General features: G+C 44.9%; 2 protein-coding genes across 2 annotated transcripts in view; one reads left to right on the top strand and one right to left on the bottom strand.

Annotated features, from left to right (window-relative positions):
* Window positions 1-3625, bottom strand: part of LOC135383362 (chymotrypsinogen A-like) — a 29763-nt gene extending 26138 nt beyond the window's left edge. Inside the window, exon 1 of the mRNA XM_064612850.1 lies at window positions 3479-3625. Coding sequence (XP_064468920.1) covers window positions 3479-3533 — 55 coding nt within the window. The 5' untranslated portion in view covers window positions 3534-3625. The remainder of the gene's footprint in view (window positions 1-3478) is intronic.
* A 5574-nt stretch (window positions 3626-9199) lies between these two features.
* On the top strand, window positions 9200-23265 carry LOC135383363 (uncharacterized). The gene is made up of 5 exons (XM_064612851.1): window positions 9200-9346; window positions 20939-20996; window positions 21683-21704; window positions 22173-22195; window positions 22837-23265. Exons 1-5 carry the CDS (start codon window positions 9323-9325, stop codon window positions 23244-23246), a joined length of 537 nt encoding a protein of 178 aa, XP_064468921.1. The 5' UTR covers window positions 9200-9322; the 3' UTR covers window positions 23247-23265.
* The last annotated feature ends 4101 nt before the right edge of the window (window positions 23266-27366 follow it).

The raw sequence follows: 27366 nt of genomic DNA on the forward strand, positions 1-27366 counted from the left end.
ACAGGCTTATTTGTAGCTGATGTTGCAGCTGTTGTATGTGTTTTCTTTGGTCCATTCCTGTTTGCTCTATCCTTTGAACACCACTTGTGAAACTGGTATAACACCTCCTTCTTTATGATATATTTGGTTCATTTTAACATCTGTATTTTGTGTACATGGTCTCATTAAACTACAAATCCTGAATGGTACAGACGTAGTGTGCTGGCACTAAAGTATGGCCATTTATTTTAACAATGTCGAATGCATCATATCAAATGACAAATATGCTCAGTAACTGTAATGACAAATATGTACATTAGGTATGTTCCTATTTCGTGAAATTTCATCAGAGCAAGAGATAGTCACAACGTAACGATGAATCTTTGTGGGCTGAACAGAACAATCAATTTAGTGCTTAGTGATTTCTACAATAATCTGATATGCTGAAATGCAGAAATAAAAGAGGTCAGAGTTAAGCACAGCAAAGCACCGCACTGACAGGGGGTCACGACACTTCCACGCTCACAAGCAAGGACGCCCTGGGTAACATGACGAAAACAGAGCTAAACAAACAAACGAAATACACAGACACACACACACACACAGGACGACGACGCAAACAAGACAGCACCCTGAGTACGTCTTCCGTATCAGTCTCGCTCCAAAGAAACACAGCCAGCAAAGAGATACCCTAACGCGTTGCAGGTTTGTGACACGTTGAAAGTATCACGTCGATTTCTTAAAACGATAACACCGTAAAAGTTGTGCGTGTGGGAGTCCCATATAGCATAAGGACATCCTTGCATCAACTTTCTTTCTGTTTACATAGCCCACAGTGATCAAACACTTGCACACACGTTGCGCTCATGACACCAGGCTCGAAAGCGTATAAAGGACGCTGCTGGAATGCCCCGCAATCGAGAGGCAATCCTGATCGTTGCAGTTCACCACACATATCGCACAACAGGCGATAAATAAGCGATGGTCGATGCGGATGAAATTATTACACGCAACCACAATCGACGACCAAACACTGACAATAGCACAACGATCACCTTCGCGAGGATACCTACTTATGTTTTTCAAACATTGCAAACGCCGACTATGTACACCTTTTTAGCGACCATAACAACCATATCTCGCGGAACTTGTCATTAACAGATACAGAGATAGATCTAACCACCGATTACCGATACCCTGATCCGCAACCACCTGCAGCAGCGCCATCTCAACTTGTCTTCCGTAACAACCTCATAATAAAAAAATAAAAAAACAGGAGCCTCCCTCCTTCGCACTTCTGTCGTCTGCTACTTTCTCCCTCCCCTCAACCGTCGCGTGACAATGTGAATAATGCGCATGCGTTGTGGTCAACCCTTTGGATGGCGATTCATAGCCGGAGAGATCACGTGATCGATTTAAACCCGACGTCACTAAACCAATGGTTTAAGTCGACTGGTGAATACGGGTAACTGTGTCTGAGCTCACAGCAGTGTACTACAGGTTTTCCCGCTCATTTTAATCCATTGGTCACTCAATTTAATCCATGCGCTACCCAATTTAATCCAGTGGTGAACCAAATTAATCCAGCACCAACCAATTTAATCCAAGCGCTACCCAATTTTATCCTATTGTGTATTGTGTACGACTGCGTATTCAGTCATCTCATGACTGAGACTTTCATGATTTCGCCAATGTATCATGAGTTCATGACTACCGGTTCAACAAACCCTGGATTTTGCAGTATCATGCGGCGTTTTATGACTGCTTTTTGTCATAATGACATTTTCATGATATGTCCCATGAATCGATTTTATGGGACTACCACTGCTTCAAACAGTGTCATACAGTGGTTTGTGACTACCGACGGTCATTATGACATTTCATGACATGTGCCATGAATCGATTTTATGGGACTACCGCTGCTTCAAACAGTGTCATAGAGTGGTTTGTGACCACCGACGGTCATTATAACATTCCATGACTATATTCATGATATATGCATTGAATCGAATTTATGGTGCTACGGCTGTTTCAAACAGTGTCGTACAGTGTTTCATGACTACCGACGGTCATTATGACGTTACATCACTATTTTCATGATATGTGCCATGAATCGATTTTATGGGACTACTGCTGCTTCAAATAGTGTCATACAGTGTTCTATGACTGCGGACGGTCAATATGACATTTCATTACTATTTTCATAGGTGCCAGGAATAAATTTTATGGGACTACCCTGCTTGAAACAGTGTCATACAGTGGTTTGTGACCACCGACGGTCAATATTACACTCCATGACTATTTTCATGTTATATTCCATGAATCAATCTTATGGTGCTACCGCTGTTTCCAACAGTGTCGTGTCTTGTTCTATGACTACCAACGGTCATTATGACATTACATGACTATTTTCATGATATGTGCCATGAATCGATGTTATGGGACTACCGCTGCTTCAGATAGTGTCATACAGTGTTCTATGACTGCCGACGGTCATTATGACGTTCAATGACTATTTTTACGATATGTGCCATGAATCGATGTTATGGGACTACCGCTCTTTCAAGCACTGTCACACAGTGTTTTATGGCTACCGACGGTCATTACGACGTTCAGTGACTATTTTCATGATATATGCCATGAATCGACTTTATGGGACTACCGCTGCTTCGTCATAATGACTATTTTTATATGTGCCATGAACCTATGTCATGGTGCTACCGGTGTTCCACACTGTGTCATGCAGCAGTTTGTGTCCCCCAACGGTCATTAGGACATTCCATGACTATTTTCGTGATATGTGCCATGAATCGATGTTATGGAACTACCGCTGTTTCAATAGTGCCGCACAGTGTTTTGTGACTAGCGACCGTCATTATGATATTCCATGACTATTTTCATGACATGTGCCGTGAATGGATTTTGCGGGACTACCACTGCTTCAAACAGTGTCATACAGTGTTTTACGACTTCCGAGGGTCATTATGACATTCCATGACTCACACTGCACACTGAGACTAGGTATTTGCGAATGGAACGACTTGCCAGTAGATGTTGTCGCAACGATAGTTGGATGAAGAGAGTCATGACCCAAATCATGAAAATAGTCATGGAATGTCATAATGACTGTCGGCGGTCATAAAACACTGTATGACACTGTTTGAAGCAGCGGTCGTCCCATAAAATTGATTCATGGCGTATATCATGAAAATAGCGATGAAATGTCATAAGGACCGTTTGTAGTCATAAAACACTGCATGACGCTGTTTGAAGCAGTAGTCCCATAAAATTGATTCATGGCACATACCACGAAATAGTCATGGAATGTCATAATGACTGTCAGTGGGTCATAAAACACTGCATTACACTGTTTGAAGCAGCGGTAGTCCCCTAAAAGTGTGTGCAGGTGCACTGCTTGTTCACAGTGCGTAGTAATAAGCCCCTTCTTCGAGCGTTACTTATCACACATACTCCAGTAATTTACCAGTCATAGACTTACCAGATACAATATAGAGGATGGATCCCAAGAAGCTCCACAGCAAGTATCCCGGCATGACCCTAAATTCTCCCGGAATTGGATATCGATCAGTACTGAGGCCAACAGCGGTGTGGCGGCGTGTGTTGCAGTACAACAAAAGTATAGCACGCACAGTGGTTGGAACAGTGTGTATCTTATATCACCCGTTTTTGTTTCAGTGAACGCGGATGTAACAGCGCTGACGCCAGGTAAGCTTATTTCATCATATCTAAGCAATACCCGGACTTTTCAACGAGAAATAGTAGATACGTCTTCAGATTTCGCATATGTTGGCGCCTACGGGCTTCCAATTACGATTACTTCTGCTGCACGTCATTCAAAAATAAAGGCCAGGTAAGCTAGGTCTCGCTTGTTGCCCCAAATAGGCGGTGTACGTGATTCAGAAGAATAAACACCAGAAACCCGGTCGCGTCTACGGAGTCACCTTCTAAAGGAAGTACTGACGCGAGGTTCTCAACTGATATGTTTATCCGTATCGCGACTAATAGAGCGAAAGCCATCACAACTACAGGCGAGAGGCGTTTCAGCTTCAGTCTCAACGTTCGAATATTCCGTGATTATTCTAGAATCAGTTATAGGATCGTTGAGAAGGAAAGAAGAATTTAGTCGATGGTTTGGGACTCTCCTACGCATTAGGGAGACAATCAGAATACAACGGGCAGTTTTGGACGAAACAAAGGGACCACCAGGTGATGTCACTTTTCCAACCAATAAATTCGCACCCTATGAGGGACCTTTGACGTGTTTCACGTTACGCGCTATCGGTCGTACGCTGACCGTAAATCGAACAGCGTATGACCAACACATTACGTGGTTGGATGAACGTGTTTTCGGATCGGTTGTCCTGAACACGTACCGACCTAAACTGTTAAAACAGAACTTCATCACATAGCACGCTCTTAGCCAACCATAATTGCAAATGATGTCATTCTGTGTCCTGCTTTTGTGAAAATGGGAGGAGGCACAATCTAGGACACATTATGCATGTGCCAGATAGGCGCCTCCCCCTCTTGAACAAGCAGGACGTGGAATGACATCATTCGGAATGATGGTTCGCTAGGAGCGTGCTATGTAGTACAACCGACAAACATGCCACCTTGGGGTGCTAGGCTCGTCAAAGCAGAACTAAGTTCAAGAGATGACGTCGCGCGGGGAGGAGTTTTGAACTTCCGAAGTTCAAGAAAATGTTTCCCTTTCCCGGCAACTGAAGTTGGAACTACGTCAGTGCCGATCAAAATCAGTGTGTGCGCGACCCGCCCATTGGCTCGAGCGTGATAGAATGAAGAACGAGAAATCGCACCGCTTCCGTCCGCTCCGGTGAAGAGTGAAATGCAGAACAATGCACCCTTGAAGGACTTTAGGTGAAATCATACATTGTCAATATTTTGGCTGCGCGAACATTAGAATATTTCGGATCTCGAGGCGCTTAACTGTGTTCCGAATCGAATACGTTCAATTTGTTCGATATGTTCAATTTTGAATCCAATCAATATTTCTTCCAAACCGAATACATACAGAAACAGCATGACTCGGGCCTGCATGATCGCATGGCATCACAAAACACCCGCGCTACTGGGTAATGGTAAAAAGGAAACGGAAAACTGTTGTACGATTCACGGAAATTGCTGGCCGTGCAGCCCTCCGTCAAGTTATGCAAACGCAAAAAGAAAGTTTCTTGTAACCTCCTCACTGTTGGTTCAGATAGCTGCGTCGTTTCAACCTTGCTGCCGCTATCAGCAGAAGGATGGAAGAGGGAACTGAAGACTCATCGTTTCTTTCCACAGTATTGCACATTACGTGACGGAGTAATTAACGCAGTCGCGATTTTGCGTAAAGAAATGTTTCCCTAACTATTTTTATTGTAGTAGGGTAATGTGTTTTGTGTTGAAATTGGTTGAGAAAACGAAAGACCCTTTGTGTTTCGGACAAGAAAAAACACAAAGAAAGACAACAACAAACAAACGAAATAAAAAAAGGTTGCGCTGACATGGCACATTTCAGAGTTCTATTCACAATATTCCTCGCGACTGAAAATCGATCAAGTGCGCGCGGGTCACACCAAAAGTTTGTCGATGACAAGCGCCAGTGCCACCCCGAAGTAGAATTTTAAGCCTCTGTTTTGTCACACACTACATGACACTCCCGCTGTATCGGCATGTGTGCTATACGTGTATTCGGGATCAACAACACTTCGGTTACAAAAACTATTTCGTATTTCCTTTTTCTATGTATCTGCTCGCTTCTTTTTCAAAATGACCCTGTTTAAATTTGAGCACATGTAAACAGACTAGTTCCCGCACAGCGACGACACAACCACTTCATGGTAAAAGGGACGGAACAGTCGCATGTCCGAAAAACCGTGGGTCCGTGCACTTGCAAGCGCTCATTTCGAGGTGCTGCTCCGCTGCATAGAAGAGCACCGACGCTTTCCAACGTTCTTAACATGCAGTGTCCATGTCTCTGTTGTGTGCATTTTATATTTGGGATGCATCTCTCAATCAGGAGGAAAGCTATTGTCCTCAGCGTCTCAATGGAAAATCTCATTTTTGTACAGGAAGGAAACCGCGTGAAAACAAGAGGACATCAAGGAACCTGCAGCCATGGGAGGTCATACGTGGAGAACAGAACAATCTTGTGCGCAATGATATCATTATCGGTGACGAGAAGCGCATCTTGCGTGAATCCTACACTCTCAGAACAGAACTTCACCGCATAGCGCGTGGTCCGCAAACCATTGATACGAATGATAGGACTACCGCTTCTGATTCGAATAGCGAGGGGGCGTATAGGAAGTTGGATATATGATAATTGCTATAAAAATGCCAATGCCCCCTCTCTCTTCAAATCGGAAGCGATAAGCATATCATTCGTGGCTGAAGTTTGCGCACAACATGCTATTGCGGTGAGGTTCTGTTCTGAGAGCGTACACTGTTAAAACAGAACTTCACCGCATAGCACGCTCCTAGCCAATCGTCATTCCGAATGATATCATTCTGTGCATTGATTTGTTGAAAATGAGAGGAGGCGCCTATCTGGGACAGATTATCTTGTCCCAGATAGGCGCCTCCCCCTGTTTTGAACAAATCATGACACAGAATGATATCATTCGGTATGATGGTTGGTCAGGAGCGTGCTATGTGGTGAAGTTCTGTTTTAACAGTGTAGGCTCTGCGCAGGTGGTCACACAGCGAACGAACAGCGTTCTTCGGCAGTCGGTAACACTGGCAAAAATCCTCGTTTGGCATTTCAAGCGATACTCATGATAAATGGGGAGTCTTGGGAGGTGGCTTTATGCTTGTTCCTCGGAGATTGCTTTTTTTTGCATATCGCCTAGGATTTTCCAGCAAATTTTCCTATGTCCAATGATATTTCCAGCAAAGCAGCAGCGCACTCAAAAGCGAGCGACCAGCGGCACGTCAGACTGGCGGTGCCTTGTTTGCAAAGGACGGTGAAGGGAAATAGCACCGGGTTCTGTGCGGTTTTATTGCACATCATGTAGGCAGTGGGCTCAAGGGGGTTATGTAGGTGCTTGAACCGCCAAAACTAATTTGTAAAGTTCATTACCACGGCATGTCCCATCTTGCCCCGAGGGTCGGGGCATGATGAGACGATCTGCATTTTTGAATTTCTTATTCTTTGTTTATTTTAGCACTGGCTATGTCCGTTCTGATTTACAGATAAGTAGGTCTTAGACCTGTGAGAATGTGCCTATGGCAAGTTTTTTGAGAAAAAAACGAAAAATAAAAATTCCATATTCAATTGCAAATTTCTCACTCATCTTGCCCCTCCTTCCCCTATGCACATAGTTTCTTAAAGGTTCGCGACACTTGGCCACAAGTTATATCGGATAAATCTAACGGCGAATTCGGCCGCCGTCGTTTTCGTTCGACGCATTGTGGTGTGCCACTGTGGGTTCAGCAAACACTCTTAAAAATGAACTTCACCACATTATTTGGACAACGATTGATTGATGAAAACGGGGGGGGGGGGGTACGCCATTTCGTGGCCATTATGAACTGCATAATGCCGCAAAATGGCGTACGCCCCGTGTTTTGAACAAATCAGGGGAAAGAACGATGTCACTCGGGATTATGGTTGGTTAGGAGCTGTCTACACTCTCAAACCAGAGCTTCACCACATAGCATGCTCTTCGCCAATCACCGTCCCGAATGACAGCGTTCTGCCCTCTGATTGGTTAAAAAAGGGAACACTTATACAGTTCCAAAAAAGGCGTACGCCCCACGTTTTTGACAATTGGGAAGTGGTAGAGCTATCATCCTGTGCAGTGGTTGGCCTTCATCGTGCTATGTGGTGAAGTTCATTTTTAAGGGTGTACAACGACCAGCGGAATTCGCCATAGTCCTGTGCATCAACGTGAAGCTGTATTTCAGGTTTCACAGCAAAGGGAGTAATAACACGCGGAGGAAATCGTCAATCCGAAAACCGAATGTGACTCGATGGGGACATGACGGGGAGCAGCTCCGCCACAGAGGAACCGCGGGAGGGGTCACGTGCTTGCGAGAACAGAGACTCTCGCTCCTCTGACGCCAGAGCTCGACGCAGAAATGTGTCCAAACTCTCGCCAGTTACAACAGGCAAGGAATAATTGTTTCTTCCTCAGGACTCTAGCGCGCAGTCCAATCCATAGGCAGAGAGTTTGCAATCTGCCAAAGGGGGCCGGGGCACAACCTCCCCCCTCCCCCATACACACAGGTCGGGCATGGTGTCAGGAATACTGTGTTGTGACGGTATGAGATGAATTTTTTCAGCACCTTCATGTTCACTCGCATGCAACACGCGATCGATTCCTAGGATATCCATCGAAACGTTCATCTTGAGTGTCAGCTGGGTAGACCTCCCGGAGGGGACCTGCCCCCCCCCCCCTGGGAAAGTTCCGGGGGACTCGGGCCCCGAAACCCCCCTGCAGTCGGCGCCGATGATCCAATCAACCCCGTATATCAAAGCATCACAACATCATTAATCATTTATTTTTCACTGCCTAACACATCGTCGCATCCTTGTATCCTTGCCGTATTCAAAAGTACTCGTTTTACTTTAATCACGCTAACAAGCTGATGCCCATCATAACGTCTCAATAGGGCTGTAATATGTCGTTCTGTTGGAAAGATCAATAAAAGCGTCTTTTCCCTACATTTTCTAATTTGTCTTCCGTACATCCTCAATTTTATTCTGGCATCTTGCGTCATACATCAGGGTGTTGTTTTGATGGTAGAACTCACATGAACTCTAAAATGCGATCGATATATTGCAGCCGTCCAGATTACTGGACAGCTGCCGGGAGTGAACTCGCACCTCTTGATCAACAGTCAAGTTTGATATCCTATTACGTCACCTTGGATTGTGTTTTTTGTCTGTGGTGTACGCGATCACATCAATGCTTTGCTTCATCGCATTGTCCCCCCACTGCTAAACTGATAAAATGTGTCCCATAGTTACTTTAGTCATACTTACAAGCTGAGGAGTCGTCACTCAGAAACTGTACGAGTATTTATTTGTAATAAAAAAGAGATAAGAAGTCCCATCTAAACTATAGTTGTGCTAACTCTGCTGAAAGAGATGCGCTTCAACGAATCTCGATACCAATTAGCGCGCGGTTTGACGTCTTACACAATGAAAAGACGGAAACGTGCACCGGATATCGATATGGGATCTGGCCTCCGCACTGCGTGACACCGGAGTTTCCCAGTAAAAGGCGGTACATATAGGATATATTGCTGCGGCTGCCACATCATCTGTAAATCGTCGTCGCAAGCAACCTGAGATCGGAATTAGCTGTGGTCTTTGATGATACTGCGATTCACCCGTGAGGTAAGTACACGCGCAAGCACGTTTTGAGTTATACGAGATGCCTGTCTTCATTGTTCCGCCTTGTATGCTGGTTGTACTTGCATAACGCAAGCTCCACTCAGCCTCTGACTTAAGAAGGCGCGAAACCGTTCTTCATCGTTTACCTTCCATGGAATTTGATGCACATTTTTAAAATATTATAGCGTCGCGTAGAATTGTTCCGTTTGCTTGACATATGTCTCTGCTTGTAGATTTCAGCGATTCCTGGTTTTTCATGCGGATAGATTTTCGGCCTAGGCCATCATAAACATTTCTACGTGTTCAGGAGACGACGAAATACCACATTTCCTGCTTGGTTTGATCACTTACGAAATAAAGACACCGCAAACGAGAACTATAATCTCATTAGCTTCAAGAAAAGTATATCTAAAATAAACACATTGGAAAATATTCCGCGTACGTTGAGCTATCTACTTTCCAAACGATTTTACTAGCGGCGACGGTTATTGGACAAGACTCAATTTCAACTCGGTTTCAATCTAGTATAACTGCAAACTGTGGTCACGCAACATGTTCATCACATAACGTTCATAACAGGGTTGTAACAATCTCCCTATCGATCTTTGAGAAACAAAGGTGTAGGGTACACAACCACCGTAAGCACCTCCAGCACGTGAGAACGTGAAACCTATAGATAGAGTAACGTGGATCATTTTCGAGTTTACCAGTATAACGAGTCGACGAGCACGCCAGTTTGAAATAGGGGCCTATTCGGGTCGAATGCTCTGGAGAAATCATTGTCACAAATCATTTCGTCGTTTTATCGCTGCTACTTTTCTTAAGGTCTCAGGATGTAAAATGCCGTCGTTCCGTTCGAAAGATCAAGAAAGGCGTTATTTCGGCCGTTATGTAATTTGTTCCTCCATGCAGCTGGATTATTATCTTAGCATGCTCACGGTGTTCATTTGACGATAAAACAGTCTGGACCCCAAATGTGAAGTAAATAGGCATTATCAGATCATTCCTCATATATTTCTGAGCCACTATGCAAAATATTTGCTTTATATTCGACTCCGAGAATTTTCAATGCGATTTTAAATTTGCGCCTTTGGCCCCAATTGAAAGCCGCACCTCGAACAATCGTGACGTCACGAGTGCTCTCTTCCGGCCTTTGTGGTGTCTGTTTGGCATAGTGATGGGCAATCCAGTTCACTGTGGTAAACTCGTTCATTCAGTTCAGTTCCGTTCACTGAATCGTTCACAAGAACCGTTCACTCGTTCACCTCTCCGTGACGTCATAACATCATGTGACCAACTCCAACGGCGAGGTTGGCGAGCAGCTCGCTGAAGTAACATGAGAGTCCTAGTGCGCGCCAACCCTACGCCTTTCGGAATACGTCGTCTGATACCTGATTTGTGCATGTTTTCTGGAATTGTATTGTGACGGCAGCTACATCTTTCAGACTTTCAAGGCATCCACTTTTCATTGCCTTTGTACAGGGTTGACCACGTCCGACATGTCATTGATACACTGTAAGAAAAAAAGAGTGCGAAAAGGTGCTAAGTTCCATAGTTACCACCTACACTCTTAGAAATAAACTTCACCGCATAGCACGCTCCTAGCCAACCATCATCTCGAACGATATCGTTACCATCCCTGATTTGTTGGAAACGATTGAACAGCTATGAACAGGATGAGTGTCACAAAAAAGGCGTACGCCTCCCGCTTTCAACAAATCAGGGCAGATAACGATATCATTCGAGATGATGGTTGGCTAGGAGCGTGCTATGCGGTGAAGTTCATTTTTAAGAGTGTAGGTGGTAACTCTAGAGCTTACGACCTTCTCGCACCCGTTCTTTCAACTCTCTTCTCGCCCCCCCCCCTTTTTTTTCTTTTTTGGCTATAGTCGTGACGACGCCCACTTGAGTTCGGACAACAACGGCAAGCTGCACTCTTAAAAATGAACGTCGCCACATAGCACGCTCCCAGCCAACCATCATCCCAAATGACAACGTTCTCACCCCCGATTTGTTGAAAACGAGAGGCGGAGCCTATTTTGTGCCGTACATAATGGCACAAAATAGGCTCCGCCTCTCGTTTTCAACAAATGAGGGCCGAGAACGTTGTCATTCGGGATGATGGTTGGCTAGGAGCGTGCTATGTGGTGAACTTCATTTTTAAGAGTGTACTTCGACACATCGTTTTTAAAAGTGCAGGTCAACATATCGTCTGATAAAAGTGCAGAAGGGTGGTAAAAACAATTATCTTTGCATCCAAGTTGGTATAAAGAGGCGTACGCAAACCTCGCTCACCAAATCAGAAGCGGTAACCCTGTCATTCGTGGCAATGGTTGGCGGACAACATGTTATGCGGTGAAGTCCTGTTTTGAGAGTGAGGTAGCAGGTAGGACTTTGCAACCGATTGGGCACAACATATGCGACAAATATTACCTCCTAAGACGTGTAACTACTGCACCATTTTTTAAAGAGTGTATATGCATACTATCTAAAAATGTGAACTGAATTGATGAACACGCCAAAATGTTGCAATCAGTCAATACTGCACTAAATCCGACAGTCCCATGCCGGTAATATGCGGTCATAAGCCACAAGCGAATGCAAGTTTGGGACCGCCTCTCGGTGTCTCATGAAGAAAAGAAACCATTCATTCTGTTGAACTGCAATGATCTCGTTGTTTACATCTTTCCACGTCCACTTTGACACAAGTCCTCTTCGTCCATATGTCCCCAGCCGTCTTGACGTGAGACTAAGGTAGCTTAGCTCCTGCTCATGTGTTCAACACTGGTTTACCAGCTTTACAGCGACGAACATTTAGTTGGCCACACCGTCAACTGGAGAACAGAGCTGGTGAAAGAAGAAACGGTCAAACGCGGCAAAATGGGGAAAGGGGGGGATATGTTTATTGAGAAAAAAAAAGCGAGGAAAGGTTAGTCAGGCAAAGACCGACTTGCTATTCCTTTCATAAAATGGGGAAGTATCGTTGGTATCGTGCCTGGACTGTTGTGAAGTGTAGAACGACTACATTCGACGACAAGGAACGGGTTCATTCGGTTTATCCCCATGGTTCGTTCAGTCTGCACTGTTCTTTCACGAACGAGACAAGTCAGTAGCTTGGCTCCTCTCGGCGAGCTGTTTGTTGTGCTTTATGCGTCGCTGTTCCTGGTTCTTATACTTTCAATACGCATCGCATTCTTGCTATATATTGACGGTGACTGGTTACTACATTAACGGTGTTGTTGAACGATGATGAGACATAGACGTTGCTTAGTGCATCGTGAGAACAAGAAAAAGAAAACAGAAAAAAATGCGCGAGCGAACCCCTAAAACAGCAGTGTTGCACGTATCGCCGTTACAGTAATCGATACTTTTTCTGTTTCTGAGTGCGTATCGCGATACTTTTTAAGTCGATATCGGAAAAGTATTTCCGTTACAAATTTATGGTAACGCGATCTCTGTATCGTTACCCATACCGATACTTTTTAGAGCCCAACCCGACCACACCGACCACATTTCTCACTCTTATTCATTGTCAACAGTCCGCCTTAGCCCTCGACAAGATGCCTATGGACACGCCTACATGCTCCGTAACAGGATACCAAACACATGTTCACTGTTTTTCTTACAAACTGGAGAACATAACCACGCTGTGTTCAACAAAAGAGTTGAGGTCAACGAACAGAGGTCAAGACTTTCACAGTGCGCTCTGGATTCCACTGCTAAGCTGCCGTGTCGCTGAGTGAGTCACGCTCACACATACTGTGGTATTGTTAACTTCGGATAGGATTCCTTGGTTATTGGACTCCGTCGTATGTGTGGGCCTGACACTAACGTAATTGTCACACTGGCCTCTGTCAGCTGCCGGACAGATCACGGCCTACAAGGATATCAGAAGACGACTTCGAGAACCAGCTATTGATAAAAGTCAAGCATATAACGTGTACGAGCTATATATCAAATATGCTGTCTTTTTACTGCAAAAGTGTTCACATAAGCGAGATTTCTATGTTCCATCGTCTTCGTATTGCAAACAAAAGTATCGCGCAAAGCATCGCGTTACTTTTTTTAGTAACGGTAGTGGTACTCCGTTACTTTAAAAAAGAAGTATCGGTATCGGTATTTCGATACTTTTTACTCAAGTAACGAGTATCGGTATCGCTATACCATATTTCGGTAACGGGTGCAACACTGGACGGTTAGCCAGTATTCACCATCCTGGATGGAAACTCGGTACAGTTCCCATGGCTTTTGAAGAGACAAGTAAGTGTTACTTTACGGCGTTATTCTGTCACGTATCATTCTCCGCACATCATGACACCATTCTCTACCGAGGAAACTGTTGATCAAGCCATCTGCCATCAAGTTTTTTGTTTTGTTTTTTCGTGGCATGTTTTCTCACCACTTGAACCGCGTCTGTTAGACATGATGGAAAGCAGGATGAAAAGTAACTAGATTTTGCCATGGTCCTCATCCTCATGTCGCAAAGTTTCAGTGGTATCTACGTATGCCATGATGTATTAGATATGTTATCTTCTTTCACCTGTCCCGAAACTTTTGATAGACTCTAAATATTTTATAAGTTATAACTATATATTAAATAAATTATTAATAAATTATATATTATACTTTATAAGTTAAATGCTATAATTATATAAATATATTACAAATTTGGAATATATGCATGGATCATGCACAAACATGTTTGTTTCGCATGAAAGAACGTTTTTAGACTAAAGTATATTTTTATAATAGGTGATCGACAAGCTTTGCAACCCAGCTACGTTTAAAATGAGTAAAAAGTTTCCTTTTGCCGAAGGGCAAAGCAAAATGTATCATGCATTTTACAGGACTGCTCTGGCAGATTGTGGAGCACGAACGAGAGATGGTGTTATAAAGCAGAAGCCTGAGACCCTCAAAAGTGCAGAAGGCACGGACAGCCATTCCTGTGAAAGATGATAGTGTGTGCTGTTGGTGAAGCAACAAGTACAATGGACACATTCTAGAAAAAGAACTTTACATTTTTTAATGTGTTAGCATTACGGGTGTCAAAATAAAAAAAAGCTATATGTATGTACGTATGTGTATGTGCGTGCGTGCGTGCGTGTGTCTGTTGTGTGTGTGTTCGTGTGTATGTGTGCGTCCGTGTGTGAGATGGTGAAGCCTCACCGAGACAGCGGTATCAGTGGACATGCAAAGCGGATATAAAAGGGTAAATGTAAATGGAGGCAAATGATGATTGAAGTAGCCGAAGGTCATTAAGAGTAAGAGGTAAGAGTAATTGAAGAAAACTAGGGTTAATTAACGGCAATTAAAACAAGAAAGTTGAGTTTAAAGGTAATGAATGTAAGGTATATGTATTTAAGGGAAAGATTAAATGAAATTACAGAATACCGAAGGTAACCGTAGTTATGCCGGAGGTAATTAAATATTATTAAACGTAATTAATGTCAATTAACGGGGAAATGAGAGTAATGAAGTCAAGTAAACGTAATTAAAGGTAATTAACGGAATTCAATATTACTCTTAAAGGATTAAAGGTTAAAGTAATTAAAGGATATTTACAGGGTAATTGAAAGTAATTGAGACTAATTAAAGGTTAACTAAATTGGGCTTACAGATAGCATTTGAAAGTGTCAAGCTGGAAATGAGGCATTGACTGGAGGTGGACAACCGGAAGTTGGGCTTAAACCAGAAGTGGATACACGGAAGCCAAGTATGGACAGTAAAAGGCGGTTAATTCTAGCGAATTTCTCTCGCATTTACCGCTAAATCCCCAGTGATTTTTTTTAAATTTGCATGTCAACTTATCTTTAAAAGATAAGAGCCTTTAGTTAACATTACACACTTTTATGTTTGCAGTTTATGCAGAATATTTCAAGACTGCTGTCTACGACCGCATTGCTCATGTCCCTCCTTTACAAACGCACAGGTAGAGACAACACTACCAATAAGCAGCAGCAGCAATGGGTACCCGAACTGAGTACCGTGCGGCAATCACCACTGTGAGCGTGACCAACAACACAGTGATGGATCTGCAGGTTAATTTGGCGCTCTTGCGGGGCGTCTTGTACAGGTCGGGTGCTTTTCAAACTGGACGGGACAGTCCCGTGCACCATATACCTTCCTTGCCATAGTGATGCAACTCATATCAATGTGAAGACAAAAAAAAAATACGCCTGAAAACTTACTTTTTCTTAATTGGAATTGGTACACATGGCTTCCTTACCTTTGACACACTTATCAATTTTGCCGTAAAGGTAAAGACCTTGCACTATGCATGTCTCATGTGAGTAGTATATGTCACCAGCAGGATGGCACTGGCAATATTGGACATATTTGTGATCAGCGAGACTGAAAGATCGCGTGATAGAAGGGAAATAACAAATGGCTAAATAAAAGGTGCACGACAAACATGCCAGTAAAAGGTGAGATAACGATGGATACGTTATGAGTGCATCTCTCATCGAGAGCAAACACTCCTACAGTGTTGCTGTTCCACGTGCCAAGCAACTTCTAGGCACTCTATCAACACACATGCACAGTAACCGAAAGTCTGCTTTTGAAGTCGATAACGTCCTATTGTCTAGCTGTTTTGGTCCCATAATGACCTGTACGGGTACTATTACCTGACTAAGCCTTAACATGGGGCAGAATAACTGACCAGGTGATGCAATACAATTTTTCCCTTGCACTTAACAAACGTATCCATTCACAGGAAACGTCACACTACGTGACTTTTTGTCACGTGAGTCACACATGCTGCCAGTCACATTCACGATTGGATAAAACTGAAGTGAAATGAAATGAAAGCAGCAGTGTCAACCCAGCTTGCCGTAGTTGGCCTATAACATACACAAAAACTCCCAACATGCAGTTACCACCCTTCTTTGCATAAATTGCATTCTTTTCCAAAAAGTGTGCGGGAGATGACGCAAGAGCTTTATAGATGCTATAGAGTCCATCTATACCATCTAAAAGCTCTTGCGTCAGCACCCGCACACTTAATGCACAACTAATGCAATTTATGCATATCATGATATATGCATATGATGCGTATGATGATATACAATACTCTATAATATACAGTATTGTATATCATCATTCTCTATATTTATTACTCATATCTCGCTGTGTCTGCACAATATTTTTGTTTGTTACTTTCATCGTGATAATAAACTGAAGTATTGTTCAAACATTTGTTGTTCCTTACATGCCTTTTGATACTATTCTCGGCATCATGACCAGACGTTTTTAGTTTTCGCACAACAGTGATCGTTTTTCGAGTATGCCTTTATTGTTACACATGCGAACGAATATACTATTCATATGTGATGTACAATGTCTCGCAGTAACCTGCAACCGAAAGAGAAAAATAATATACATAGCGGGTACTGAACCAGTATCAGTGACCAATATCACTACTAAGCAATGTGGGACACGAGTGCATTTCGAGATCTGTGTGTATGCATAGCCAATAAGTGACGTAATTTGAGTGCAAGTAGTTTACATACCATGTACGGTTAATTGAAATGCACATATTTCCATTACTTTGTGTACGTGAGTTTGAAAAGCTACTGTCTTCCATAATTTTGCATAGTATTTTGTGCCACCAGTGAGATTTTGCAGAAGCATGAAACTTCTACAAGACCTCACCTGAGCTAACCGCGCCATAGCATGCATAACATTGCACTTGTGTGGTGCTTTCGGTGGCCACAGGAAGAGCGGAAGAATATATGATTTCTTTCACAATTTATGTTGCTTGTTCGTGAGGTACACATATGTATGAAATAACGCTGGAGAGCAAATCATTTGTTAAAGGTCAGCTATGCCGATATCCCAAATAGTCGAAACAGTTGTGATATTCTGAAAGCCCACATCCAGCTCTCCCCAAAATGCACCTTCATTCTCCCAGTTTGGTACAGTACCATGTCAAATAAATAGATTATTCATTCCGAAACACACATGGGCGCAGCCATTTTTATGACGTAGATGCACCCGAACGGGCATTGTGACGTGTACGCGCCTTCGTACTTGTTTGTGGATTCCAGCTACGGCTTTTCCTGGCTTCACATACCTGTACCTGAAGATGGCGGACAACCGGCTTCCACTGGTACCGCGATAAGTAAACAGTGCAGCAGCTGCAAACTCATTCGTGAATCAACCTCTGTGCGATGTTGTGACTTGAATTCGTCGTTTGTGTTTCGTGAGCACGTACAATTTGTATCAAGTCGCGTCTGCGTTAGCCCCTTTACAGCACTTGCCCATTGTAGCGACTGACGTTTCGACAGCCGTTTTAGCAAGAAATGCCGACAGCGTTTTCTTCTTGCAGGAAAAATCGTGCTACACTCTTAAAAATGAACTTCACCGCATGGCACGCTCCTAGCCAACCATAAGCTCGAATGATATCGTTATCTGCCCTGATTTGTCGAAAACGGGAGGCGTACGCCTTTTTTGTGACAATTATGCATAAGTGTCACAAAAAAGGTACACACAGCGTAGCACCGTGGCATTTTCGACTCCCCCCTCAGACGCGGAGCGGGTAGAGAGCGTGGCGACAAAAGGCACGGCGCAGGAATGTGCGTTCACTTGGCGGTCGCTGGTAGGCCACGAGTATACCAGAGCGTCGAGGAGGTTGGCGAAGGCAGGCAGGGCGTGTGCGGTGGGGGCGACGTAAGCCGTAGTCAGGAGAGTGTTCGCGCGTTGCCGAGCTGACGTGTCATCAGGGCAAGTGACCAGCGACTTGGCGATGCGGTAAGGGAGCGCGTTGCTCGACCAGTTGCCGCTGGTGGGTCCGGGGAATATCATCACGATGTACGTGGAGGCCTGGCGAAGTGTGAGGGACCACGGCGTACCGCGACCGGTACGGGGCATCGAAGCCGAAGGGCGCCGGAGCAGAGCGAGAAGATAGTGGCCTCCTCTTACGACACCCCGGTGGAACGACGGGCTCGGCGACTCACGAGTTTTGTGTGACTCATGAGTTGCACTAAAAGTGCAACACATATCCAGCGAATTGGTCCTGAAAAAAATATGGGACCGTTTTGCGCTTTATTTTATTTTCCCATTTAGTACGCGGGGACGATCACAATACGGGTGTACGCTGATTTTTACTATTAACGATTTTCATGTTCCTACGACAGCTGAATTCCGTCGTCCAAAGCAGATGAAAGCTTCGCCATCAATGTAGGGTTCAGTAGCTTCCTGACCTAGATGGCAGCACCTGACTCATTTAATTCGTGAGTATACCGATGGTGTGCTTCGTAGATTGGCTACTAACGTCGCTTTTTGAGTCACTTGGATCATCTAGTTGCGAGACATGTGCAGGACGATTTCGGCATGGCCTTTATGTGTCACCTTATTCGTCGCCAGTATATCATTCTCGGCAGCTCTCGCCGACGTCGTGAAAGAGGTTGGGTGTTGGTTTTTTTTTTTTTTTTTGGCTCGGCGTCTCTCCTCTCCCAACGCCGGAAAAGCGCGTCTATCTCCGCTGCCCACTCACGACGTCGGGTCGGGCGTCGCCAAATGAGAATTGGCCATAAGCAGGCTCAATCTAGGTGGTGTCGACAGTGCTCGCGGTGTACTCGTCATCATCACGATAACCCTACTTACCTATACAGAAGAATACACATGATTGTGATGAAGCATGTACAAATGTGCAGATGCAGTTTGAGAACAGGGCCAGCAGGTTAGAGCGAGAAGAAAAAAAAACATACAACAACCTACATGTTTTTGCTTTTGACTGTAATACATGGCACAGCAGCTCCCGTGTAAGAGCGGTTAGGATGACCGGTTTCCGAGCCGAGACTGGGAAGTGACATTGGTTCGAATCCCCGCACCGGCTATGCTGTCTAAGGTTTTCCCTTTACTTTCCAGCAGACTTTCGAGACGAATATCGGCACAGTTCCCCATGAATTCGGCCCAGGACGCATACTGTCCCCCCTGTCCTCCACTCCTTCCTGCTGTCCTTTCTCCATCATTCCACGTCTGTACACCTTTCATAGCCACAGTTGCTTCGTGGCGCTAACACGGAATTTAAAAAAAAATACGTGGGACCGCAGCAATGCTGCAAACATCATATCAGATCTCACGTGGATGCTAAGCAGTTCAGAACGGAATGACATCAGCCACACTGGCACAGCGACGACGTACCAAGGGACGTCGATCAACTAATGTCGTAAAGCGACATTGCAAAATATCCCGTATTAACTTTCTCCAGCTGATGTCACACGCACTTCCTCGGTGCATCCAATCCTGCTTAAATTTCTTATCGCAGACCTGAGCCGAGTATGACGCGGACGCCTTTTGCCGCAGTTCATTCGCTGATGGATGGAAACATACAAAGATTTCGTCATTCGTGGCCTCGCTTGCGGATGATCGTATACTGGCGCAGTCATTGCGGCGCTGTTGAAGGTCTCGAACATATTCTTCTCCATTGCCGACACTACCAATCTTCCCGGACCGTACTCTCCGCATACCTCATCGAGCTTGACTCCCGCCCCTTCTCTCTCACAAAATTGCTTGGTCCCTGGCCACATCCAGCACACCAACACTCTGCCTTCAAGGCCCTCTTCACCTTTCTGACCACCACAGGACTTCGATCCTTATTGTGAAGGGGCTCATTATTTCATTCCCCGCATTACCACCCGACATGGGGTAGAGTGTCGTCCCCGGTAATGAAACTCCCCAGCCATCATCCCGCAATGAAGTTGGTGTTGTTTTATCGTATACTGGGTCTGCTCAACACTCTAAAAACTGAACTTCACCGCATAGCACGCTCTGCGCCAACCATTCTCACGAATGATAGGGTTATCGCTTCTGATTGGAAGAGAGGGGGGTGGGCGTACGCCCTTTTGTGCCAATTTGGATACATGATAATTGACACAAAAAGGCGTACGCCTCCCTCTCTCCTCGAATCGGAAACGATAACCCTATCATTCGTGGCAATGGTTGGCACAAAGCGTGCTATGAGGTGAAGTTCAGTTTTTAGAGTGAAGACGCTCACTCCCCTCTCTCCATATCAGTACGCAGTACTAGAGTCACTAAATAGGGAGCAGAGTAGCGACACTGAGCCAGGCCGGTGAGCGAGACCGCCATCTTGGATCCGGCGCGGCCTAGCAATGGGACGCCAATCTCCCCCTTCTCCGCCGGAGAACAACGCGCAGTCGAGCCAGCTCGCAACCGTGGAAACCGCTTTTGGAGGGAGGGGGCTCAACATGGACGGCGCGTTCTTGGAAGGAGAAACCACGTGACACGATCGGTCCGATTGCGGACAGCGAACGGCGGCTCCGGCGCGGAAAAGGAATCCGATAATCTGTACTACCTTTAGTGACTCTACGCAGTACACGAAACACATGGCACGGCCCGAGAAGAGATAGAATATGAATTATTCTGTGTACTCTAGCGGGTTTTATTATAACGTTGGTAACGTCACCGTCAAGTTACCGTACCCACCGAAACCAATGACAGCGTGCGTGACTCAGCATCTTATCTATTGGTTGGGTGTTGCAGATTGCGGTAGCCCCCACCGAACTGCCGGTAGCGGTACACTAAAAATATCCACTAATAATGGAATGTCTCATGAAGACGTGTTTCTTTTAGCCTACGAAAATGAAGCTGTTCCTCGGCATGCTTCTACTGGGAACGATCGCGCTCACAAGTAAGCACGGTACTTTAACTTCTTCAGTCAATTATTGAAGGGATTTACTAATAATGCTTACTAATAACTAGGGTTTCGCATTTTCGGTTTAAACCGAAAAATCCCCCGAAATATAGGACGGCAATTTTATTCATCGTTCGCAGCACGGGAACACAAATGAATGTCCGAGGAAATATTAGGAGGATTAAACGCTATAATAAGCTTAAATGAGCTCTGCTTTCACGATTTAGGTACCAGCCCTTCGCTCTGAGGCAACAAAGTGTTCCTTTTGCGATGTTTCGCAGGGGCTAATTTTGCGTTGGTTTCTAGTTTGAAGGCTGCGCTGAAACGCACATTTTTTAAAACTACGTTGCTAGTTATATCCGCCGATAACTGCAAGGCAAACCATGTACATGCCAAAAAAATAACCGAAAAAAAAAACCCACTGATTTCACGAAAATAGAAAAACACCGAAAAACATACGCCAAGCATGCCCTAAAATAAAAACCGAAAGCGCGGAATCCTTTCTACGAGCGATTTCTTAAAACAACATGTACAGGTAATCTTGGGTAATCCCGTAGAGGCAAAGAGGTAATAAAAGCCCTGGTCCGCATCTCTCAGACCTTCGATTCGAAGGAACATTTTTGTTCTAACCTAGCCTAATGGAACAAAAAGACAGAAGAATCAATTGAATGAATCTTTTCCAGGTGGCCAGACCGTGCTATCTGAGTAAGTAGTGCACGTCTCTCCCATTGTTGTGAAGTGAGGGCGTAAGGCTCGTGAGGGCCGCTGTTCCCGATTAATGACAGACTCGGCTTTTTTTTTGCTAAGTGTCTGCAAGATCCAGAGAAAAGTGGCAACTTGTACTACGTTTTCTTTTACCCGCTGAAAAATTCAAATGTGGCCGTCGTTGAAAGAGCTATACAGCGGCTCGGGTCGAACCAGGCACCTCGAAAAGACCGCGGGTTCGTTTCCTGGCGCTGTTTCGCTTTATCGACGACGACCATATTTCAATTTTACGCGTTCTTAGGCACCTTGAAGCTCTTGTTGCGCTAATCTGTTTGTGTGTTCTAGCGTTGGAACAGATACATTGCATCATTTTCACCAATATGTATCGACAGTGAAGTTTTAAACTAATAGTCGCTTTAAGCGAAGTGAAGTACTGCCAACCTCTCAATGAATCCCTCTACATTTCAGGAACGCTGGAGCATCGGAGCAAGGTACGTGTTCAACTGTGCACACATAGCGCACGTATTATATGTTCACATGGTTCACATCTAAATGTATTACTGCCGGGAGTCGTATGACAAAATGGATAAGCTCGAGCAGAATATTTTTTTTTTTTTTTTTTGCTGATTGTCTTATAATGCCCGTCTTCATTTCGCACCTGAGCTGCCTTCGCTCTGGGGCTTGGAGTATTCCGCCGGAGACGACACGGAAATACATTCTTCTTGTTCGGACGAACTTCGACGTACTCGTACTGTGAATTAATATGGCAGGTCCTTATTTTCAGCAACGCGTGCTACATAAAACGAACGAAGCACAAACTGCGCAACACGAAAAAGAAAATAATCATTGAGTGACAGGTTATGATGATGGTGATGGCACTGTCCATAGGATGCACTTAACTCCCGAAACACCAGCCATCAGATCAAATTACTGTCAACTTTCACCCGTAAGCAGTTACAATGGGTTTGATAAAAGGCATATGTACTTCTAAAAACATTAAAAGATAGAAAGCAGAATGTTCTCGAACCCAAATCAGGACACATGCTCAGTTGAGAAGACATTAAACCATAAACAGTTTGACGCGTCCCTTGTAGACAATCCTTAAACAAATCAATCTTTTGATTCACTACAGATCCCATCGGATTCCGTCCGTTTAGGGAGGCTTTCAGGGATCTCCTGCACCAGGTGAAGTTATCGCAAGGACTGCACGATGACGCTATACAGCGCCTGAGAGCCGGGGAGGATGTAAACCTGGAGGAAGTAAACAGCCGCATTGATACCATTATGTCTTCCCTTAATAGGGAGGTGATTCACTACTCACAAGAACTAAGCGTTATGGTGCCGTTGTACGCTGCACTAGGCTCCGTTAAACACTCCAAGGATGATGGAGAAAGACGGCAGCTTGCGTTTATGAATCTGGGCAAGGCGGTTTGGGAAGCGTTTAGTAGTGACAAGGCCACCGATATTATCGAGACACTGCTCTACCTTACCCTGGCTGGCGAGTTGTACTTCGTCGATCTGGACGCAAGTGCGTTGGAATAAAGATGCCTTTGTTATTGAACGATAATTTAAATTTATTGCGTTAGAGCCCCTTTCCCATTAGAACCTTGCACAAGAAATCTCCAACAAATGGGAGGTCACGGTTGACTGCGTGACTGTTGTCGCGTACACACAATGACGCGTCAACGCATCCTCGTCCATCGTGGGCTAAATATCATTTTGGATACCGGGGTTCCGATGGGTGCACATGGAGAACGGAAGGCAGAAAGGTAATAATTTCTATCGCACGCACTCCAGTATTACATACTAATATTGGTGCGCCTCTTTGGCTTTGAGAGGTTTGAGCGAGCGCAAAAAGAACAAAAGAAACAAAGAAAAAACCAAGTAATTATTACGGATGAAACAGTCGACTAAAGCCTTGTCCGCACTATTGCGTTTCAATGCGTGCGTCAGCGTTGCATCCGTGTGCAAACCGACGCAAGCCCCTTCGAAAGCAGCGGACGCATAGGTTCGCGAGTTCCATTTTTGGACGGAGCGACGCAAGAAATGCCGGTCGTTGCCCCTGTAACCGTGCCGCCGCGCGCTCTTATCTTCTTTGATTTCACTTCACGTATATTCGGCTGCAAACCGTTTCTGGTAAAGCAACGTCGCAAAATACGGACGTAAATTGGAAAATCCATACGTCCGACACACAGAGACGCTAACGGACGGACGGATTGAAACGGAATAGTGCGGACGAGGCTTAATTAACTCCCGTTCGAAGCCTGTACACCAGTGGTGCAGAAGTGGTGGCCCGCGGCCCGCCTGTGGTTGCCGTGCGGCCCGCGTGGCCGCTGAGCAAAAAATTAAAAAAAATACAAAAATAGAAAGAAATAAAATAAAGTAAAAAGTTATTTGGCCCAAACTGCACGAATGGTCGTGGTGTTATCATTGGACTCTGTACTCGTGCAGTTTATCGTACGTTATTTAGTGATAACTAGTTGTAGTTAGTGGTAACTGTTGTCACTGACCTGTAACAGCCAATGATTCTCCAACTAAGAGTCGAGCGGAGCCGGTTGGCACATGACAACAGACTTAGACAATAAAAGTCACACAGATACAGTCCGTGAATGTCTTTCAATCTCTAATCATAATCACCCTTTATTAATCATATGATAAAATGTTGAATGCTCGAGGTTCCACCGTCTGTCTCTGTGTCGCTTTCGTCGCCTTCGCTGATGACTCTCTAAACCTGTCCCTGCGTCTGATTTTTACTTGATTGATTTTACTTGATTGATTGATATTTTTCGTTTTATACCAACTCCAACTCCAATTAGTGCCTTCAATGGCATCAGGAACGGGCCGGTTCAGTCGCAGGTTTGGTGATCTCCCGAGTGAATTCCAGCAAAGACTCTTCGAGTGCAGGAGACTTGAAATGGAGCTTCTTGGCCTGCCGTTTTCCGCATTCGTGGATAGCGTTCCTGATGACTAACAAATGAAACTGATTGACCTGCTGTGCGACGCATCGATTAGAAGATATACGTATGTTGTCGAGGACAAGCCTGTCCATGTTCGCTACAACTTATGTCTAATAATAATATTTCGTGGCCTTACTTCGCGGGGGAACTCTGTTAACATGCGTCTGCGAGCAGGCGTTCTGTGATGATAGTGAATAAGTTACGTTCACAACTAACAAACGAACACCTCGACGCAGTCCTTAAGGTTGCAGTTGCGCAATGACTTTCACACGATGTTGACGCAATACTTAAAATCAGGAGGTTCCAGGATTCCTCATGACATAGCAAATAAAAAGGATTCCCGACCCTGTGACTGAGCAATGCTATAAGTAATACGTTTTATGTCGTTTTATGTCCTGTGTTCTGTCATCTATATCAGAAACAGGCTACCCCAAAAGTTGTGGTATGCGGCCGCGTAGTTTCCCCAAGGCTCGACGAGGCCCGCGGACACGAATGAACTCGGCACCGCTGCCGTACCCAAGCAGCGAAACGTCGTCTTTCGCGGAATACGCTGTCGCTGTGCTTTATAGAATGCGGATAATGCACTGTGATCCACACCGCATTGGCAGCACAGCAGTAGAGTATTTTGTGCAGTGTTTTTTAATCGATGGTGGATCTCTCTGCGCAAGGGTTTTGTACACAAGAAGAAACTACAGATGAATGCAATACCGAAGTGCGAGTCATTGCCTTTTCCTGGATTTACTTTTCATTTGCAGTACGCAATTCTAGTTTGTACTTGGAACCGTACAGCACACGTACAGAATGTACAGAGCACGTACATGTTCCCACACTAAAACTGCAGAATGAATGGGCAGAGCACAGGATACGGTCAAGTTGCGGTGCCAATGTACTATGACTCATGTTCTGCCAGAAATGACACTTACAAAACCTTTTTTTTTTATGTCATCACTTTTTTACCCACTTTTATCCGCGAAGGGAACTTCCGCGTGCCAACGGATGTGTGTCGCGCATTGAGTAACTCATTTGGAGAACGTTCAGCGGGGCTGAACTACATCATCGTCCCATTTATGTGCTGTGTTGTACGTGTGTGTTGCGCTGTGAAGACATGACAGCAACAAAAAAAAAAAGGAAGAAACATTGTGAGAGCACGGCCACTTGCGCGCGTCGCTTCGCTCCCCCGGCCGCGTATTTACAAACCCTGACCGATAAGCGACCTCGGCGGCGGCGCCAGCTTGGAGCACCCAAAACCTGAGACGGGCGCCTGCGCCAGTCTTGGAAATACGGAGGAAAGATGGCGGCTCGCTAACCAAGCGCACTGTTGAAAAGTTTGATGCGATCGCGGGAGAGATGATTTTGTGCGGCTGTGTGGAGCGTTTTCGCACGTTCAGGTGCATAATGCTGACATTGTTGGTGCTCTGTGGAATGTCGAGGAGAAACGCGTCAAGTGCGCGAAGAATAACAGCCTGATGGGTTGCACTCGCCGTGGTGGTTGAGCTAGTTGAACAGCCGAAGAGGCCGTAGTGGTGGTTTCATTCAGTGCCGGGGAGTTGAGCGTTTGATGTGAACAACGTCAGTTTTCTGTTGTGAGCCTGGCCATAAATGTGTGCATCTGAGGTATACTTTTTACCGGCTGATGGATGACATGAAGTAATCGAATCTGCTCCTTAGCCAGAGAAATGGAAGGCAACAGACTTGAACATTAGATCACGTCCATGAGATACGTGCACCTCAACAGATGATCACCGTTCTGTTGGAAAATCACAACGTGTATTACATGTGACCGTTAATGTGTACAGAGCCCGTCCTGATACTGAAGTTGGCGTACACCAGCTGACGGCCTCCTTCTCTTTTGTCGTTATTTACGCAATATGTTGATTTTTTCCACATGAATCTGCATGCATTTCTGATAAATTAATTGGCCCGATATCTACCCGTACCCTAAATAAAAAAAAACAGTTCTGGGTCTCAACAGTGCACTAGCAAAAGGCCCATTCTGATCTAAGCACTGCAAGAAAGATCTTGCGTATGTGTGTGTGTGTGTGTGTGTTTGTTTGTGACACCATGAAGACATCGCTAGAATAGTGCGAGAATAGAAAAGAACAGGTGATCGTGATGAAAAACTGCATATCTACTTTTCTGACTACTTTTTATTTCAAGGAAGCTGCAGCATCTGAATTGCAGTGTGATATATCATTTCTAAGTGCTGAGCGTCTCTAGCACAGATAAGCACAAGCTTGCTAGTTGGCTAACTGGATCGCCGTAATACATGTTTGGGCGGTATTGCTCTAGCAGCCAGGGAATGTCTGTGCGCAAGTGTGTGAAGTAGAGTCTAGTGTGAAGCACTCTTATCTACGTGAGGATTACTGGACGTATTGTGTGTGTAGTGAGTGAATTGCACACAGAATGCATGTGGTGGTTGCGGAAGTGTCCATCGCTAACACATTGCAGTGCAGTGCTAGAGATTCGCTTTCTGGGCTTAAAGGAATGAGTATAGGGCGAGGGCGGATTTAAGGCTCTGGTATGGCACAGCCATACCAGAGATTGGGGTTTTTTACACCCAATCCCAAAAACCCATTGGGTCCCCCAAACCCCCAAAACCCAATCCAGGAGATTGGGTTTTTACGTAACGAACACAGCCACTTGGGCCCCAGCCCCCCACCCCACCCCTTAAATCCGCCCCACGGGGAGCTGTAGCACTACAATTG

The sequence above is a fragment of the Ornithodoros turicata genome, chromosome 2 (assembly GCF_037126465.1).
Source record: "Ornithodoros turicata isolate Travis chromosome 2, ASM3712646v1, whole genome shotgun sequence".
NCBI lineage: Eukaryota > Metazoa > Arthropoda > Arachnida > Ixodida > Argasidae > Ornithodoros > Ornithodoros turicata.